General features: G+C 38.8%; 1 protein-coding gene and 1 pseudogene across 1 annotated transcript; one reads left to right on the forward strand and one right to left on the reverse strand.

Annotated features, from left to right (window-relative positions):
- The window catches only part of LOC139741993 (uncharacterized), a 48,860-nt pseudogene extending 46,284 nt beyond the window's left edge, over positions 1 to 2,576 (reverse strand).
- A 6,727-nt stretch (positions 2,577 to 9,303) lies between these two features.
- On the forward strand, positions 9,304 to 9,714 carry LOC139742016 (histone H3.3A). The gene has a single exon (XM_071652577.1). The coding sequence runs from the start codon at positions 9,304 to 9,306 to the stop codon at positions 9,712 to 9,714; it is 411 nt and encodes a 136-aa protein (XP_071508678.1).
- The last annotated feature ends 11,572 nt before the right edge of the window (positions 9,715 to 21,286 follow it).

The raw sequence follows: 21,286 nt of genomic DNA on the forward strand, positions 1-21,286 counted from the left end.
AGCTGCCACATTTCTTTGACAAATTTGCTCTCAGCCAATCAGATGCAAGGATTTCAGTAGCTTGTCACATCTATGACAAATTGTCACTGATGACAATTTTTATGAAATGGGCCCCTGATCTACTCATCCTTCAATGAACCAAGTAATTCGCAATCTTCCTTGATGCATAGCGTCAAGGTATCAATAACGTCCTGCCAATACACTTGGAATCTGAAATGATGTCAGAAATCTACATCAATACTATTTAAAAGATTTGAGATGAATTTGATGAACTTCAAAAAAGAAAGAAGCATTTCTTCGTCGTGGGTGTTTTGTGTTGTAGCTATTCTAAACCTTATACATTTGCATTTATGCAATGGTCGTTAACATAGATCTGTAAAAAACAAATATTCAACTGAACTTTGGAGCCTGCAAGAATGATTTCGAATAAAAACTATAAAAATGCGAATTCCTTATTTTATAGTCTCTGCTTACACAGGAATATTTTATTTGCTAAGATTGTGCCGACGCATAGATAAAGGCAACTGCTTCATAGAGCAAGGAACATACCTGAGTCATCAAACACAGCCTTGAACGAGTAGGCTAACGTGTCAGTCGACGACACGGTGTACACTTTGCCCTTGTCGTGCGCCGTGCTGTAGTCGCTGATCGACGCGTACCGCACGGAGAGCGCATCGAATCCCTTGTCGTAGTTCAGCGCGGGGCTCGCGTGACGGAACCCCAGCTTATCTCCGGGCTGGAACTGGATCATGTCTGCGCTGTTGACGTCGTAGATTGTGTAGCCGCCTGTGGTCCCCGCAAGGGTATTCTCTCCGACGAGCTTCCAGTAGTTGCCGCTCGTCCACCGCCACACTCCCGGCTTCCACTGTTGGTTGCTGGTGCTGTAGTAGATCCAGCGGCCGATGCGGCCATAGCACTGAAGCTCGAGGTCGTCAATGATGTAGATGCGGTTGGAGGTGTCGGTCATGACTCGGTCCTTGATTGTGTCATAGCCGAGTTCATCGACATCGCAGTAGGCTTCTTCGGAAACTGTCGCAAGGAATCCGGAGAAAGAAATGTTGGAACATATCTGTAGCTAATAGGCATGATAGGGTTACAATTCGCGATATCTGTAACTCCTGAATCAAGTTATTCCCTTCAAAGGCCTAAATTAAAGTACCTACGAATAATACAGTACTTGAATACGAAGCTCAGTGTTAGAAGAAGAAATGAAACATTGTTAAATTGTCATGCGTATTTAGTAATGAGAAACTTTTAAAAAATGTCTTTCGCTCAGGGCTTTAATGTTTTGAAGTGGCATTTAGTATAAAGGCAGCATATACTCAGGCGTATGATACTATAACAGAAATGTTGAAATACTTTTGAATTTTGAATCTTTTTCTTTCCTCCTGATAGTTGTTTTGTTCACAATGCGATATAATTAAGAACAACCGGATGATCACGAATGACTTGAATGTATGATTTTGAAAGTTTCGTGATCATAAGAGTTGAAATCCTAACTGGGTAACGAATATGAGCTTCTAACTTACCTGCGGTTCCTGCCAAGAATCCAAGAGTCTGTTGAAGAGAAATGTACAGAAGGTATTGTTGTATTATGCTTTTATTTCACTGCATTGCATCAACAAAAAGGAGAAAACACATTTGCGTAACATCTAAACACTGCAAATATTTTCAATAATCGAAATAGACGAAAAAAAATTATATAAAGTACAATCTATTGGCACTCTAATAGACCATTTTTTTTTTTTTTACATATTCAAATTTTATTTATGCCTTAATTTCTGACAATGATTCTTCGTGACAACCTGAAAACTTACCGCAGGTTTTCCAGACGTAGCAACAACTAATGTATGCAAACTGGAATCAAAGTATTGAAAATGTTTTTGAGGTACAGATTACAGGAATAGCTCATTATTACGTTAGGACAGAAGAAACATTCATAAATTATATGATTATGTCAGTAAATCGGTCTTTTCACAGCCATAATAATCTTTCCTATGAAAATTCCTTGATTATGATTCATGGTAAAGACGTGTTAGACGCTAAAAACATGCCATGGAGCATTTCAAACAAGCGATTGCAGGATGATTTACCTTTCACTTTAAGAAATGTTATTTGTCGAATAATATATTAAAGAATTAAGATAGTAACATATAGTAATTGAAAAGATCATGGCCATTATGAAGATGCTTAATACTTAGAAGATAAAAATATTTGCATCATTGCAGGGCATGATTCTGTTATAACCTAATGCAATTACAACTTCTGAATCTTTTTCATGTTTGAAGGCTCCGCAGAGTGAAACACTAAAACCATATCATTTTCTAATCATCTACTCATTATATCAATTTTTGCGTCTATTCTATTGCACTGTAAAAATCCTCTTTTGACCCTGTTAAATTCTGCAAAGGAAAATAAAACAAAACGTTTGTCTAGTGATGGAGCGCATTCCGTTGATATTTTTTTTTCAACTATACGTTCGTTAAACTGGTCAATAATGAACAACTTACCAAAAGACTTAGCAAGAGTTGCGTCTGAAAGCAAAACGCCGGCCGCAATTTCCTCGTATCCGGCATGCTTGATGTTGGCCTGATCTCCCACTATCAGTAATATTAGTTTCCAATTAAAGATCCACAAACTTTTCTCATTTTGAGAAAAGAATAATGCAAAATTTTGGCCGGTTTTTACGGAGGACCAACAGAAGACGTAAGTCAACTCCGCCGAATTGCGTTTTGTCGTCGCACTGAAATGATCAAAGACGTCATAATTTTTCTGTAGTGTAGGAAAAGGTACAGACTTACACAATTGTCGATGCGTAAGAAAAGATTCCGTGCTGCTTTGCATATAGCGAAATCGATTAAGGCCTTCGATGCAATGGTTGCGCTTGCTCCCATTAGGGAAGAACCATGTTCTCCTGTTTCTTTTCTTGTAGGATGGTATAAGAAATGGCAGATTTTTCTTGCTTAGAAAGAAAGGGCCTAATGAAAATTAAATGTATTTGCATGCGTGGGTGATTTGTGAAAAATCAATGAGAAATAGCATTTAGTGTAAAAAAAAAATCAGATTCCGGAGGGAGGCCAATTTCTCCCTGGAATGGCCCATGACAAATACAGCTTGTACGTCGGCACTTACACGAAGATCAATACATGAAGAGGCGTCTGTAAAATCGATACCCTCTTTAATAAGAGACACTAGCCCCCAAGACTTTGTTACTTTGCCTCCGTAAATGCATTGCCCAACTTCTATACTCAAAATCCAGATGTAAGTTATTACAATAATGTTTAAATATTATTCATATTGCTAAGCATAGTTTTAACTTTGACACAATCAGTTTACTCTGACGTATCAAGAGAAAAATCCCGATTCTGTTCACTGTATGTTCTCTCTCCCTCTCTCGGTGTCTATCGAAAAAAAAAAGAACTAAGTAAAATGTTATGAAAAGTATGTGACTATGAGCGGAATATAACGGGACAGGTTAGCATGATTAGGCATTCCGGTTCAATAGAATCTATGTCAGACCCTGAGCGATCAATACCGGGAGCTTGCCTTGAGGTGTAAGTCGGCCTTTTCTATCTGCATAGAACATATTGTTCCATTAGCTAGTACACTCCCTGAGAAAGCGAATTTTGTTTGTGTCTGTTTGTCATCAGACGAGCTAAGATTCGTCACCGATTTAAGTGAAAATTCAATTCTAGTAAGCGAATTATGGTGAGCAAATTAGGAGTCAAATAAACCGAGTCGCTTTCATCTGTACAGACTCCAACAGCGCCAAGCCGTCTAAAAGAGGCTAATGCTAATGTTGACTTTAATGAATTAGTAAAATCAAGCAAACTGCCGTAAGAACTTTCATCAAAATTGGATATCAAAATTAATGAATGTACATGTATTATGCAACTTTGTCTTGCAACTGATTGACAAATTGCCCAGCATCAACGTAAATACATCTGAATTGAATACGCCTCGACCAATGTCGACGGAAGAATTTCACTAATTTGAACAACTTTATCTTTTCTTCACATTAGACTGCAATGTATATCATTTTGCTTAAGAACATCGCTCTAAGAGGCTTCTCTAGCACACAGAAAAACAAAACACGAAATAAAAGAAAAGGTACTAGCTGACAGGGTTTCAATCGCCTCTACTTCCCAGTATCTGCCTTATAGGGGCAGTGTTAGGATCAAATTAAATCAAATTCAAGTCAAGTGATTTTATTTCCACAAAAAGTAATATAAAGCAATAATACATAACGCTTTTATGAGTACATAATATTTCAAGGAACTTGGAATGACATAAGTTTCAACAAAACATGGATACAATAAATAAACAAGTAAGCAATACAATTTTATTTTGTAACTCTATATGGAAAAGAGGAATTCACAAGATAAGCATAGCTTGTAAATTTTGTGAATTACTCTAGAAGATGAGGGCATCTCAAGATCCGTCAACGACTCCATGTTTGAAAATAATTGGATATCATGAGGTCAGGAGAAACAAGCAAAGACAAAGGACTATGACAAGGACAACAACGAAAACAGGGACGGGACAGGCGGGAAAACAAACTAAAGATAGGCATAACAAAGAAAGGAAGAGAAACCAAAACGAGTGGTTATACAATTCGGTTTTCAGGGAAGGTCGCCAAGGCATGGGTAGAAATTTGAAATTCAGTAAAAAAAATGCCAAAATAGTGAAACACAACCTCTTATATTAAAAAAAGATACCTAACATTTATCTATTTATTTGTTTTATGAGAATGACATTTAAACATTTGTTATCCTCATTTTATTCATATACCTTGCATCTCCTTTAGCGATAGAGAGAGATAAGGAGACGGGAGAGAGGGAGAGAAAAATTTAGGATCCGCAAGGATTATTTTATGTCGAACTGATTTTGGAAACTTGCCTTATGTTTCAGGCCTGTCATATAAACAGACCTTTTGGAACTTTTGATCACTTTTACACGCAAACTGTACCAAAAAAAAGAGATAAAAGATTTGGGACAGGATTGAAATTGGGGGAAGACATCAAATTGAAAAGAAAAACTTGTCGGCAACCTTTTGTTTTAAGTATTTTACAATTGGAGACTGAATATGTTTTTCTTTGAATTTGCACGGACAATAACCTTTGTCTATAGTGTAGATTCACCAAGGCGTGCGATATCATTGTGTACTTTGAAAAGAACAAAAAAAAAATGTCAGCGAAATTCAAGCTGCAAATCACCTCTGTAAGATACCAGGACTGTGTCTTAAAAAAAAAAGATTGTTAATTGAAACACCAACGATTGAACATATTGAATTCTAAATGTATGCAGTAAAATCATATTGACACCTTCTTTAGACCGTTTTTCTCTATTCTTAAAAGTGATCCGTGGGAAAATCATCTGATGAACCGTGAAACCTTCCCCAGACGCAAGAGTCTGCCACCGTGACGCAAGAACACAAAATCACAATTCTTGATAGCGCCATCTATTGGGCAACATTAAGCAATGGAACGAGTATGTACTAGTACTTTGTTGTACCCAATTTGTTCTGCACTCGGTGCAGAATATCATTATATATTATAAGAAAGTAAAACTTTTGAAGCGACTGAATGTCACAAATGAGAGATACTCCCTTTTTAGCCAATCTGATACCGTGTTCACTATGGTGTGGGCATGAAAGGACGTATAATTCTAGTCTTACGGAGGTCAATGTTCATTCACCTGCTGTTGTTGTTGTTGTTGTTTTATTCATTTTTTTTTAACTGACTTCTTTCTGTCCTGAATTCAGTGCTCAGTCCGTCTCCTCAAAATTATGTCTCTGGTTGTTTATGACGTATTGTGTTTAAATGCAAGAATACGTATGTCTCATTGATACATACTGTAAAAGTCACATAATCTATTGACTATTATAGTGACAGTTGCTCAACCCCGCCTCCCCTTTTCGTACATTCCCCAACCGTTACTTCGTGGTCCTGACGCCTTACGATTAAACTCCACGCACTTCGCTCGTCTCCTGTAGTACAATGTACTACCACGGAGAATTTAGAAGAGATGTAATAGTAATCGGTATTTTGAGAGTAGGCCTATAATACCCTGACACTGATGCTGATGATTTTCATATACTGAAACGTATAAAAATACATTATTTTTACTTAGTTGGCTGTGAGGAATAGAGTGAAATAAAGGAAGACCTCATAAAGGTTGTATAAATTTTCACTTGTTTTCATGTAACTTATCATTAATGTTTGTCGCAACATGCAAATTAGGTGTGGGGATGACATCACCCTTTTCATGTGTCTCCCATTAACATGGACGCATTTTTTTTTTAAATCAGAATATCTTTACTGCTTTGAAGTAGTATATCCAAAAAACAAACAAACAAACAAACAGCTTCACGCTTCACATCTAATGATTGTGTCATTACTATAACATATCAATGCTGACCTTCACGAAGGAAGGATCATAGTTGACTAATACTATCATACCCTTTTTTGATAATCATGTATGTCTGTACAAACTAAAGGGAGAGTCGCTGTGTGGACTCCATCACTTTTAACGCGATTGCGGCCAGGTAAAGCAGTGTTTGTGAAAGTGTGTTGAATTTTGAAACATCATATGGGTATAGCCTTCTTATTTCATGTCAAATTTCGAAATATATTCCAAGATTCCCCAACAGGTGTAAACTTGAAAACGGGATGGCATTCATTTTCAAGTAGTGGTAGACTGATATTTTCAGGTCTTTTGATTCTGTGTCTGTGTTTAAACCCTATAGAATTTCTTGAAACAACAGTTTGTAAAGGATGTTGTTAGGGCAGCGTATAAACCCGCTGCCAACGAACTTGTCACAATGAACGATGCGATCAGTAATCCGGCCTTAGGTTACGCCTTCCCTTCTATTATTAGTCGCCTATTATTGTGGGCTATTATACGCATCCTGCCCCTTCAGAATAAGTGTTTTAGAGATCGCTATCACTGTCGATGACTAAATAATTCATTGCAGCGTGTGGGTGAAAATCGTGGTCTATACGACACGTTACAGAGTAAGTCATGAGAGCCAGGCTCTGTCACAGCTAGACCACAGACAATTTTTTAATGTTCTGCTTCTTCCACGGCTCCCCGCTACATACAGGCCAAAGATCAACAATCATGGCGACTTTCTCTTCAGTGACTTGTTTTGTTTTTTTTTTGGTAATGAAAAATAGCGTCACTCTAAACTACATTGTTCTTCATATTCTTTCTTCTGTTATTTCTTCATCTTCATTTTCTTTTATTCTGTTATTTCTTCATCTTCATTTTCTTTTCTTCTTTTCTTCTTCTTCTTCTTCTTCTTCTTCTTCTCAAATTTCTGCAAATGCTTCACTTCTTCCACAGTGTCCCGCTCCTCTGCCCCCTCATTCTGCTCGTTTATTATGTCTCCCTCTTCTAATTCTGATACAACCCCTGTTGCTGCCGATTCTGCCTTCTCCTTCTCAAGCGCTTTCTTCGCTGTTCTTGTTTTCAAGCACTCAAATTTCAATCAGGAGTACTATCGGATTCAAAGAAGTATAGGTAGAGCATGCGAACACCATAATTCGATGTCTTTGTGATTGTTTACATGATGCAGATATTAACAAAATGAAAAACAATCAAACGCCAAGAGCAATTCAAGCGAAACTACACCGGTGTAGATGGCACCAATTTAAAAGAATATTTCCATTTCTGGAATTATGTTTAACATTAAAAAATTTCACAAGGAGAACCCTGCCCTTTTTACAAAGAAGAAAAACTTCGCGTGCCAATGGCAATGTTACACTGTAAAAGAGGGAACGGACAGTATGGCTTTAGAGTCAACGTGACGCTCTAATAATTCTCACCCGACAAAATAATCTACAACGGTAGCGTATACATTCCTGTGCCGTACAGGACATGTATATGGCGATCCAAGCTGGAACACCATTTTCGTGGCGCTTTTTTAGTGCTCTCAGAATGGTTGTATGGTTAAAGTTAATACTGCTTCCACCGTTGATTGCCCCCTTCCTTCTCGGGTAATAGCTCGTCCTAATTAATAAGGGACCTACCCATTTCTTTACTCATTATGAGTAAGTTCTTTGTCAGGACCAACTCCTATGCAAGAAGGAAATTTTCATGAAATGTTGGACCGTTCGGCAGTCAAACGGGGCGATTTTTTTTCTCTTTTTTTTGGTTTGTTCTGAAACTGAAATCTCACTTCGACAAGTCATGTCTTCATGAATCTGCTGAAGGTACAACGAGGTCATTGTATAATCTTCACAAGGACCGAAGTTTTTTCTGTCTTTCTGTCTATTAAATCAATCAAGGGTGATAATTATGCGAATGTACATTAAGACGACGTGTAGAAAAGGCTGTTTCGATGGTTTGGAGTCCATAATTAAGTAGCTGACGAAAAGTGTCCTCAACAGTTTAGCATATCATTTTGTGTGACTGTTATCTAACCATTATTTCTTTTTCGCAAAGGCTCTAACTATATATGAAAAAAACCATGGAGCTCTATAGCAGCCCCAATGAAAGTTCTATATACATGTATCTAGCGTCAGAATTGTCAAAGAGATTCCTTTTCCGTCTTTCTCTTACCCATTGGCCTACCTTCAACGGGCAATGACCTGAAATCAGCATATAATTGTGAATATTACCATATTGTGTGCTAGCAGCATGGGCGTAAATATCGTTTGTTATAAAACGTGATGGTGACGTTCTATCGTCATGATGACTAGATAATCATGAATGAATGATAAATGAATTGCCTTTCCGACACAAATCCTTGTAATAAATAATGTAGTACTTCAAGCAATGTGTTTCAATTGACATGTTCTATTAACTTTTACTACCAAATATTTACTATCTGATGGGGTACGTGGTGCCTGGTAAACCACAACAGTAAACCACTTTATACTCAAGAGGCGAAGTCACATGTTCGAACAGCACTATCTAAGTATATGTAACGTGCCATTGAATGCATTGGATATTACAGGTAGCAGTGTGCACGCTCAACACAATAAACGGCGCCTAAGCATTAGAGCCAAGTAATAACTGAACAAGGTATTTCGTCGGGGATGAGGTCTATTATCAGAGGGCATAGGTCTTCTTTGTTTGGCCGTACCAACGCTCTGCTCTTACGTAACAACTCGTTAGACCGACTATAATACCGCTCATGACAACCCCTTGAGCAGATCGACCAATCAGGAGCGATCTTTTGTTAGTACGTCTGACGAAGGACGCCGGTAAGTATAAATACCAGAGAATTTCAAACAACCTGCATTCGATTACAACGTCATTCACTGGAAGTGCTCCCGTAGTATCTTGTACTCCAACATGGCTCGTACCAAGCAGACTGCCCGCAAGTCCACCGGAGGAAAGGCTCCTCGCAAGCAGCTCGCCACTAAGGCTGCTCGAAAGTCCGCCCCATCCACAGGTGGTGTGAAGAAGCCCCATCGCTACAGGCCCGGTACCGTCGCTCTCCGTGAGATCCGTCGCTACCAGAAGAGCACGGAGCTTCTCATCCGCAAGCTGCCCTTCCAGCGTCTGGTCCGTGAGATCGCCCAGGACTTCAAGACCGAGCTCCGCTTCCAGAGCGCGGCTATTGGGGCCCTGCAAGAGGCCAGCGAGGCTTACCTGGTCGGTCTCTTCGAAGACACCAACCTGTGCGCCATCCACGCCAAGCGAGTGACCATCATGCCCAAAGACATCCAGTTGGCCCGCCGAATCCGCGGCGAGCGTGCTTAGATCGACGACAACGCCCATCCACTTCAAATCAAAAGGCTCTTTTCAGAGCCACCAAAAAACCTAGAAAGAAATCTCAGATACTCTTGATAATGTATGTGCGCTTTCATAGCATCATATTTTGTTGTTTCTTGCATATTGCTTGTGTGCGTATTGTGTGTGTTTGTATATCTGTGTTCAGGGAACGTTCGGCAAGAAACAGCGATGACGAGTTGAGTTGGCTTGAACTGCACTGGGGATTCATGCACGTGGGGCTGGCAGGTGTAGCGTTAGGCGAGGCAGGTTGAGCTCCCCGTCAAGCTCAATATAGTTAGATGCAGTCGTATTGTGTAGTTGACGACTTGGGAGTTGACGAGCATGGGGTAATAGTAGTATAGAAGTTACATTTTAAGGTTCCTTGTCCTAAACACTATACATGGGCTGCGTTGCATGCGCCTTAATTCTTCTGGACGCTGGAGATCTTGTGACCTTCTGCCATGGTGGTAAACAGCGTCCACGAAGTATTGTATATGGGATTAGTGCAACAAAGGGGTCAGAAGCATTTTGTTCAGTTGTGAACACGGACAATAACAATACCTCCGTACCGATATTGATAGCTCGAGTGGTAGTCTAACCAAGAAGGTACTTTAGGCGAGCCTGCAGTTGAGAGAGAAACCGAATACAATGTATCTCTTCAAAACAAATATACGATATTGATAACGCGGGTGGTAGTCTAACCAAGGAAGTACTATATAGGCGAGCCTACTGGTCAAAGTTGAGAGGAAAACGAATCTCTTCAAGACAAATTCAACTAAGCATTTTCAAGTTGAAGTTTGAATGCATGAGGATGAAATTCACGTTGTAGGCTGATGTTATTGTAAGAAGAACATTCATTCGGTGAGTTCTGGTTACATAGTGGTAGTTACATAGTAGTACTAAAAGCAATGATAAGATATGAATGCTATGTTTACAAAAGCATTCAATTTTATCTAAAAGAGTGCACATCAGATTGATTAAGGCCGAACGCGTTTTTGAAGTCCAAGCTGTAAAATCCTGAAGTTTTTTTCTTTCCAAAATAAAAGCAATGTTTAGGGAACGCACACGGTGCCTAGATCATCAGTGCAACAATAAATATGTTGTTGTTTTTTCACTACAGCGCAAATCAACAGTGTACACTCACATATGATTTAATTTTTCTTGATAAAAGCAAACTAGCCCGTCTTGAAACTTGCAATTAAATTCATGAGATTGATCGGACAATGTCACGCGTCTTCTGTAGCCCACTGAAATATTCACTTCTTTCGCATATAATGAACACTCTTAAAGGCCGAGGCAAAGTTTTGAAAGCGAGAGCAGAGAGGTTCCAGGGCGTCTGCTTTTGTGTATAGCCGAACTCCTAATGAGAGGACGGTGAAAGCTTAAAGGAAGATTTAATACGGTGAAGACAACCACTTGACCTTCTCTATTGGTCTCTCAACCAACCTTTATCCCATAGGTACGCGTGATTCAAAATTACCATGGCTGAATGTATAAGAGAGACGTTTAGTTTTTTTTTTTTTGTAAACTACTACTTTAACCTTGTTATTAATGGGCGCCTATTATGCTTTTAGCGACCAATCAAAGACATACTGCTCAGAGAGGTTGACTGTGGTATATATTCAGAGTTTATTGATGCTATCACTCAATCGATAAAGGAATGGTATAGTATTGGTTGAGGTGAAGTTCAGCTTTTAACTTTTTGCGAGATACTTAGAAACTTCTTTGAAATGGCGGAGATACAGTGTACCCAAAATGAAATGAATGAAAGCGCTCATTACAGAATGTGGATCCCATCTTCACTGACCTTTTATTAGGATCACTTATAGTATTGGATATATCAGCCGTCTCAAAGCCAATTTTCATCAAATAAACTTTGAATTCATCTTAGAATTTATGCTCTTTCATATTCAATAAGAAGTTCTCATTATCTAAAATAACAATCATCAAAAAAAGTTGGAAACCTCAATCCCCATCTCAATCGAAACTGTATCATCCCTTTAACAAACGCGCATTAACTAACGTATGTTAACCCATCACGGCTTTCACCAAGAAACAATTCAGTACATCTGTACAACTTCAATACAGAAACACATGGGGATGTTATGGGACATTGAAGAAAAGAAAAATGCTACAGTCGGGTTGAATAGTAGAACATGTTGAATTGAGCTGGTTTTATAAATCAGTTAAATCTGCGCAAAATCAAAAAGAAATCTGCAAAGCATTATCCAACTTAAGAGAGCGGTATATGATTCATTCATTCAATTTATTGTATTTTATCTAATTTCCTACAAAAGTATGCAATACAATATATATGACATTTACATGTAAATAGAATAAAGCACAATGTGGATTTTGCATATTCAAGTGAGATTATGCAGATTATGAACTTTCGTCTGCCCAAGTGCTTTGCGAATTCAAGAATCAGCAATGAGCAATTAAAAGCCATTCGAAAACTGTGCAAAAACGACAAACAATAATTACAAATGAACAAATACAGGCATAGGTGAAAGAGAAACGTTTACTGTAACTCAGGAGATGCTAATCACATAAGATATCTCTCTGTATATTTATTTAGATTTAGCCATATTAGGCAAAAGAAATCATACTATATATTGGGAACTAGAGGATAAGATCCACGCCAAATAGCTACTTGCTAGATGCGGGACGTGAAATTTACGAGCAAATTGGTTTTCGTTTGAGCAGCATTTCATTGTGGGTGTCACCATTGGAAAAGTTTTCTCTGCTCTCGAATAGATAAGGGTGTATTACGCGGCTCATCACGATATCATGATCCCATCCTAATCAAAATGCAATAATTGTTTGCCTATAAGTCACTTGTCCAATAAGTATTGAGTCTCTGTGCTATAACTTATGTACAAACAAACAAACACACACACACACACACACACACACACACACACACACACACACACACACACACACACACACACGTAAAACAGGGCCCGGCAAGCCTATACCAATCAATGCTCATGAATGGGGACTTCAAAGTTGTCATCTTAATCAGCAGATCACTCTCTCTCTCTCTGTTTGACACAGAAGCCTACAAGTCTGACAGCTTCAATTACTTCACCGTGACAATGAATGATTCAATATACAATTGTACATGGAAATTGGAGGCCAGTCCTCATCTCTCGTTGCTCGTTTCTATTATTGGTTGCAACTGACTTGAGACGATCATTACTGTCAAGAGATGAGCAAATATGGAATGACCAGGATATTAGTTTCCTCTATTGTTTGCTATTGCATCTCATTACAACCACAGCGCCCCTATCTCTGGGCAAACTCGCATGCATGCTGTGATTCACGTGACCATGGTAGACACAAAAGCAACGCCATCAAGATGAGCGTGCTCCAGGGAGGGTTACTGAGGATCGAATCGGTATGATTATTTCTGCTTTAATCGAAACACGTATAAACGTTTGATGCATACGCAACAAAATGCAGGTTTTATGGATTTTCTCATACATTATCGTTTGCCTTTCTTCAGTCAGTTTGAGTTCTCTTTCCCTCTACATCATCTCAACGAAAGAGGGCGTATTCGAAGCGCCTCAGAGACCCTTATACCAAACTGTATGCCTCGCAGATATCTTTTCCGGTTTGATTCGGGGGGTCCAGCACACAACTTTGCTCCTGAGCGGGGTGTGGCCACTTCCTCAAGATGACGTATTTTGTCAACTGTTAACAACGACAGGTAGCAGTCTCTATGCCTTATCATTAATGATCATCAGTGTTGCAAGCATCGAACGGTACGTTGCAATCAGCCGGCCACTCCGCTACGTCGACATAGTCACGCCACAGCGGTTGAAAGTGGTTATTATTGTGTTACTGAGCTACTGTTTGATCATAATTCTCGTTGTTATGACGAATACTTGCGATTCAAAAATCTGGGCCGACGATTACTGCGTAAACCACACCCAAGATGTTCTCAATAAATTTCCCTTCTCAGACCACATGTGCATAGTATCTGTCTTTAACGTCCCCTTTAGCCTGTTTGCCATCGCTTCGCCATGTAACATTTACGTTCTCGTCATCACCTACCGACAGTCCAGGAGAAATCGGGTCATCATCCTACGAGCTCCGCAACGAGATGGCCAGCACGACTCCACTCTCGCACCTGCCCCACCAAATCCCCGACCGAGTACGAAAGGCGTGCTCACCCTCACCTTCCTGACTCTCAACAGCCTTGTAGCTATATCGAGTCTGTACGTTCCCGCCATTGGCATCTACGTGTACGGATGGCGCATTGCCGTCTGGGCTGTCCACTTCCTGTATCTCGTGCAAACGTCCACCGGGTGGCTCAATACATTTGTGTTCATTCGCACAAACAGAGCATTTCGCGAGTCCGTCCTAGAGGTTGCTTCTTCAGTTAGAGATTGCACCAAGCCGAAATGTTCCAGTTAAGTTCCTCCACACGTAACACGGTGCATAAACAGGATTAATAGGTCGCGCAAATATCAAGGTCACGTGACCTGACGATACCTTTGTTATGTACCGACTCCCACTTTTCATCAGATAGATACAATTTTGGACACGGAATGATTACACTGGGTGACTGAATCTTCACGTAATAGTAACAATGACATTATTACTTGAATGCCTGATAGGTCTTAATCTAATCAACATTTGATGCTTTTTAAGGAGTCGAGGACCGACGTCATAAAACAACCGTCACGCCTTCCCCTTTTACAGAACTTGTGAGAGATCTTCAACTGATTGGTCGCGTAGGGCTTCAAAATCATGATATCTGATGTACTTCTCCCAAACACGAATCATTAGACAGATATGAGATCTTCGACTTCGTTACTAAAAGTCAGACATATCAACTGGAATTCTTGTTAGATAATAGAGGATTGGAGTGGTGTAAAACAAATAAAGAACAAAAAAAAAAGACCAAAGCGGATTTTGAGGAAAAAAGATTTGAGAGTTGCAAACTCGAGTATAATGTGTCAAGCCATAAATAATTTGTTTTGATGATAATGTTTGACATATTATAGGAACACATTCAAAACAAATGTTTTAGTTCTTTCGAGAAATAATCAAAGAACATTCAATATTTGATTAATCTGTATTATCTCTGTCAATGTTTCACGTCCATGACATGCTAGTCAAACCAACATGTTCTACGTTTGCAGATTACTCGTAGTATTCCTATAGATAGGAAACACTCTAGAATTTCTTTATCCTTATGACCTTGTGTGCGGACATGAAGTATGAAAATTATGATCAGAGAAAAGAAATTAGGTGAGGTGAAGAGAAGAATGTTGAAATGTCCGATACTAATCAATAATGGAAGTTTGGATTTGAAATAGCATAGTTTGGAAAGGCTGAGGAATCTGGATCCCAACCAGACGGCTTCATCCCACGAGACCGACACCCATGAGTCATGCAACCCATGAGTTCGACATTATATAGGCAAATAAGGCCCATGAATCCGATAGTAGGCAAACAAGACCCACGAGTTCGACAGGCAAACATGGTCAACGAGTTCGACACAAGGTAGCAACGACCCACGATTTCGACGTACTGCGTCACGGTCTTGTATATAGACCTTGTTTGCCTAATCTCGAACTCGTGGCCTTAGTGTTGAATGCGTGGGCCTTGCTTGCAAGTGTCGGACTCATGGGCCTTATTTGCTTAGTGTCTAACTCATGAGCTGTATGAGTCATGGGCTCTATGACTCGTGGGCTGCATGATTCACGTGTGTCGATCTCTTGACGTACACCCAACCAGACTTTGAATGATCACTTGACCATCCTATCGCTCTATAAAAATGTAGTGTGCCTGCTCTGTCGCGTATAGTTCAGTGTAAGTTGTATGCGAGTGTTTTGATCCGAGTACATGAAAAAGGTGATAACGCGGAGCATTATCCTTTTATCTGCCAGGCTGAAATAATAATTTAAAAAAATTATTATCTAAAATGTCATTTATTGATGTGTGATATCAGTTATGTGTCTTCATAGCGAGCGAGATTGAGGAAAAAAGAAAGAAAGAAAAAGTGTTGAATAAAAGTACAGACGAACTGAGTTGTCATTGTCAGATCATTTTTGATTTACAGATTTTGCATAAAGCAATCAAACTATCCGCTACTGACAGGCTACTGTTACACTCTACTATTTAGTGCCATGTTAACCTTGGCTATATGCTAATAACCAGCTACTCTGAAGTTTGAATTATGATTTCCTTGGAACAACACGAAGTGAATACGTGCTTTCTCAATGTAACACCCTTCACGTTCCCGTCGACTCCCACACAGAGTTGTATTCTTAGTTATTCTACTTACATGTAATTGCACGTATATATATTTCATTATGTACTTTATGGTGCACACTGCATTATGTATTTCTCAAAAATTGATAAAATAGTGTGATTTGTGCGATGCTTGCTTTGTATTTTGTGTCACCCTTTTGTTCGATGGAAGTAAAATGAACATTTAATTGCATTATTCCTGAAGTACATTTCTCCTGTTTTAGGTCTGAGGTTTGTCAATTTTGTGAAGGCTGGTCAGAACTCATATGTCTGATGTTTCTTTCACCTTGTTCGACATTGTTTAAAACTGCGATTCTATGATTCAGTATCCTTTTAGTAATATCTGGTCGTCTAGATTCATTTGTCAAATATAATTAATAAGTTTTTTGCCTCAAACGTATTTATTCAGACATGACAAGTTTCCTTGACATATGGCATCATGTAAAGAGAGCTGGCGTTTGTACAATTTTTCTTTCTTGTCAAGATTTCATGTCATAATATCTTGGGAGGTATTCAAACTTTCTACACAGACTTTCGGTCAATGTAATTGATCTTCATTTGTATCAACTACAGACCTACACTTATCAGTCTTTGATATTAGCAATTGGAATATCTGAAAAGTTACAATTAAATCTTAAAGGGGATGGCTAGTAACCGATCAGTGGGAATCAGTGGGAATGCTGAGGGATGATTGTTCCAATCCTTGTGGGATTCATTTAAGAGTATATAATGTATCTACAGTTGTGTGAAAATTATTTGCTTCAGAACGGTCTCATATTCAAGTAATGTGCAGATTAATGCCCCGTCACTGACCGGGCATGCTAACCTGGAAACATTAAGCTGTACATTACTTGAATATGAGACAATTCTGAAACAAAAAAAAAATCACACAACAATAGATATATAGTGTACTCTTAAATGAATCCTACAAGAATTGGAACAAGAATTCCCTATGATTCCCACTGATCAGTTACTAGCCATCCCCTTTAACTCAAATTAAAGCCTTAACGAGCGGACAGAAAGAATGTGACTTAAAAAAAATTGTAGAAGTGGATATATGCACAGATATATCTGAGGTGATACAGTCCTAGGTGGACTCATCTTTCAACTACGGAAAACAACAAGTATTTGAAGCTGCAGTGTCATTGTTCGCCTTTTCTTGGGCACGAAACACCCGCCAGTGTTAATGATCCCAATTCTGTCAATGGATAGAGCGCCACCTATTGGTCAGATTAGCGTGAAATCCAAAGGAGTGTATCCGTAGACTGCTCGTGGTTACAGAGACACCATTATTAAGCTAGTATGCATGATCTCTAATCTTACCTGGCAGTGTGAGTATTAAAGAACAACCGGGAGAAGGAGAGGGGGATAGTGAGGATGCGGGGGGGGGGGGGGGGGGGGGTAGAACAGGGAGGGTACTTTAAAAAAGAAAAGAAAAAAAAAGGAACTAGTATATGTGCCTGATATCTGTTGTAACCTTATTCCGTGAATAAAAATGAATTGAAATAATGATAATAATAATAATGATAATAATAATGATAATAATAATAATAATAATAATAATAATAATAATAATAATAATGACAATAATAATAATAATGATAATAATAATAATAATAATAATAACAATAATAATAATAATAATAACAATAATAATAACAATAATAATGATAATAATAATAATAATAATAATAATAATAACAATAATAATAATGATAATAATAACAATAATAATAATGATAATAAATGATGTATGCTATGCACTGCAAGGTGAAGTGTTAAGATAAAAACCACTTCTTTATTGCTTGACCGTAAAATGGTATTCACCTCCATTCTGACTGTCTTACCAACTGCGTTTTGTTCTTCACCCTTTTCAACATGTATACAAAAGGATGCAGCTCTTCGCATTATGCCAAGGAGAGATCACAAGAACGGACTGACATAGGAATCACACGAAATTCATGCAACATATTCTGCATTTCTAAACTAATTTTGTATCAACTTAACGTCGTTCATAAACTACTTGCCTAGAATATTGCCAAGACACTCAAAACTTTATGGTCACTCGATCGTTCGACCATGATTCTGCCAAAAAAGGGTGGGTGAAATTCAAATTCAGTGGCTTCACTTACAATGTCAACGTCGATATAAATTTTTGATTCATATACTGCCAAGTTATGAGAGGTATCTGGAACTGCAAAAGCAAGTAATGAATCTGCAGATATTCATGTATATAAGCTTTAACATATAATTCTCTCCACGCGGGAATGGGCAAAACGCCCTTAACAAAATATGACAACGACCGAGTTCAGTGCCTGAGCTTTTCATAGATCGCGTCTAGCAAAGGAGGAGCCATAAATATGCTAGCACTTTAATAATTGTGTCGCCACCTGTTCCCTGTCTGAATACGAAATGTATCTCTGATTTGAAAATTATATACAAAGATAAGATGACAAACTATTTGCACATCTTTTACAGTCCAGAAAGTTGACCACCCAGGAGAAAAAAACAAAAAAAAAAACCAAAACAAAACAGAACAAAACAAAACAAGCGCAACAGCACATGCGCAGACATAGACAGACTGAAACACGGACACAGAGGCACACACACACACACACACACACACACACACACGCACACACACACATAACAAAAGCAAAGCAAAACTGACAAGAGTGCACAGTCAGCAAGGTTGCCCCTAAAATTCGTCGCTCCTCTTAAGTTTGTATACCAGTATAGTAACATTAAGAGTTTTCCCCTTGCTACAATTCAGATACTGATATTCATGTCGCCTGACAAACCCAACGAATCGAACATCATAAGTGATTGTTGTGATCATGATATAATCAATACCCCATGCAAATATATGCCCTATTGATTTCTGACACAACTACTTCAATTTGCTCTCTCTGTGTATGATATGAATATGAATAAATAACAAAATTAAGTACATAGCCTAATGGATGAGCGTATCGTTTAACAACAGCCTGACCATAGGTTCGAACAATACATCATAGGAATGTATTCAAAGTGTCAGTTTTCTTCATCTTTCCTTTTTTTTGGGGGGGGGGGGGCGGAGAGGAGTGATTTGTTACAGTCTTAAGTATAATGCAAGCCTCTTTTGCTATCTATGTGTCTTATCACATTCATTAATCAACAACCAATCCTTCGACAAAAAAAAGTTACATTGGCTTTTGCCTTACTGCTATTATTTATTTTGGTCACATCTCGACAAAATACCGGTCACATCTCGACTACACACCTATATAAAGACCTTGAAGAAGGTAAAAGCGTATGGAATTATTGTGAAAAGTTTGACGAGGTCATTGCTCAAGCAAAAAGGAACTAGCATCACATTAATTGCGATTATATGATTATCTATAAAGACCTCGAGAAATGTGAAAGCTTAGTGAAAAGTTTCACAAGATTAATTCAGAAAACAAAACGAAGCACACGTTTCACAGTATACCTTTCACACAATCAAGGAGATACCTCCTTGAGACCATGCACCACAGAGAAAAAATACATGTACATCCCCCCTCCCCCCCCCCCCCAAAGAAAAAAGCTACAAATTATAATTTAAAGAAAGCGATTGCAACTCCCCCATCTTCGGGTCGCTGACCCTTTCTCCACCGACAGAGGGCAGTGACGCTTACCTCGAAGACAGTCGATTTTCGTCTTCCTCCCCGCAGCGCCTATTGTCTGAAATCCAATTTATGCTTCGAATATCAGTTGATAAATGCCGCACAAGGACGCGGTACTCGAAGATTTCTCTCGTGTCGAGCTATTCATTACTGTCAGCGGCTGTTGTCATGACCCGAATTTTCATTCTTAGAATCAGAACATTCAGATATGATTACCGCCCAAAATCAGATGAAGTCTTGCAGCTGTCGTGGAAATATTCTGACATGCTTGCGAAGCGAACCGTAACTTGCTCCCTCCCTTCAATTCTATCTGAAACGAGAGAAGCTTGAAGAAAACAAATCAAATCTGGGCAGATCGAAAGTATTCCATTTTGAGTGAAAAAAAGGAGAGAGATTGAGTTGTGATTGCGGATTAGATAGTCAACTTAAAAAACCGATGGAAAACCCAAAATTCTAGATTCATTGTGGAAATCTGCACAACCAATCACTTTCTAAATTGGCAATAAGATCATTATGTGGTGATGAAATATGATATCATTAGTGTTATACGAATACGAAAAAGAGCATGATTGTTTGAGAGCAACTTTCAGTACTGTCTACGTTTGACAGACGCTTTATACGGTATGAAAGTTTTGTCGCTGTTGCTCTTTTCAGTATCAAACTTACGCCAAAACAATAAAGACGCAACAATGAGGGTTATTTTAATATTTTTACTGAACACATCAAAGGCACCTCCTGATCTAGTGGGCCTGTGTCATTCCAGATGCAGTAAGCAATGGTAAGTATGACTTACAACTTTTAGGTCAGACTGGATTAAATACTGTTTCAAGTCATATTCACCTGACCTCTCTCTCAGAATGTAACTTGGTATTCGAACACTGACGAAACAAAGTCTGGCTGCTACTTCAGCTGTACGCAGATTTAAAAAAAAAAATACGTGTGAGAAGACAGGCCCTTTAGAGGTTCATACGTTGGTATATCAACAGTGATCAATAAGGATTTAGACTCTAAGGCCCGAATTCACGAAGGTGGTACAAATGAAACCATGGTTTAAACCATGGACAAAAACCATGGAGCGCAAAGTGAAGGAATATTTCGTTACGAAATCAGTCATTTCGTCGATGAAATGATTATTTTGTAACGATATGACAACATTTTGTAACTAAATGAACATTTCGTCCACGACATGATAATTTCGTTAACGTAACGGTCATTTTGTCGACGAAATGACCAATTTCGTAACGAAATATTCCGTGCGACACTTGGCGCTCCATGGTTTTTGTCCGTATGATGGTTTAAACCAGGATTTCATTTGTACCACCTTCGTGAATTCGGGCCTAAGTGAGTCAAAGTGTATCGTGTTAGAAAGATATTCAATTTATGACACAAATAGATAGTAATGATGTATCTTATGGAATTATCGACAGGTGTTTCCGATTCAGTGTCAATGAAATGACTTGAAAGAAGACTAGCATTGTCCACAGACTTCAACCGCCTCACCATTGCAGTCAGGGAACTCGAATCAAAGACCCCAAGTCCGTGGTCTTGTCCTCTGAACCACAGCAGCTCTGCATTGGGGCGCGAACGCAAGGTATGGATAATTCGTTATGATCTGTACCTGCGTGTGAGGCAGCAATAGCGCTCTT

This window comes from Diadema antillarum, unplaced genomic scaffold (genome assembly GCF_040938485.1).
Source record: "Diadema antillarum isolate AM-2024a unplaced genomic scaffold, OU_Dant_1.0 seq00000973_RagTag, whole genome shotgun sequence".
Classification (NCBI taxonomy): Eukaryota; Metazoa; Echinodermata; class Echinoidea; order Diadematoida; family Diadematidae; genus Diadema; species Diadema antillarum.

Coding starts and splice junctions, on each gene's coding strand:
- LOC139742016 (XM_071652577.1), top strand. CDS start 9,304: ATGGCTCGTACCAAGCAGACTGCCCGCAAGTCCACCGGAGGAAAGGCT.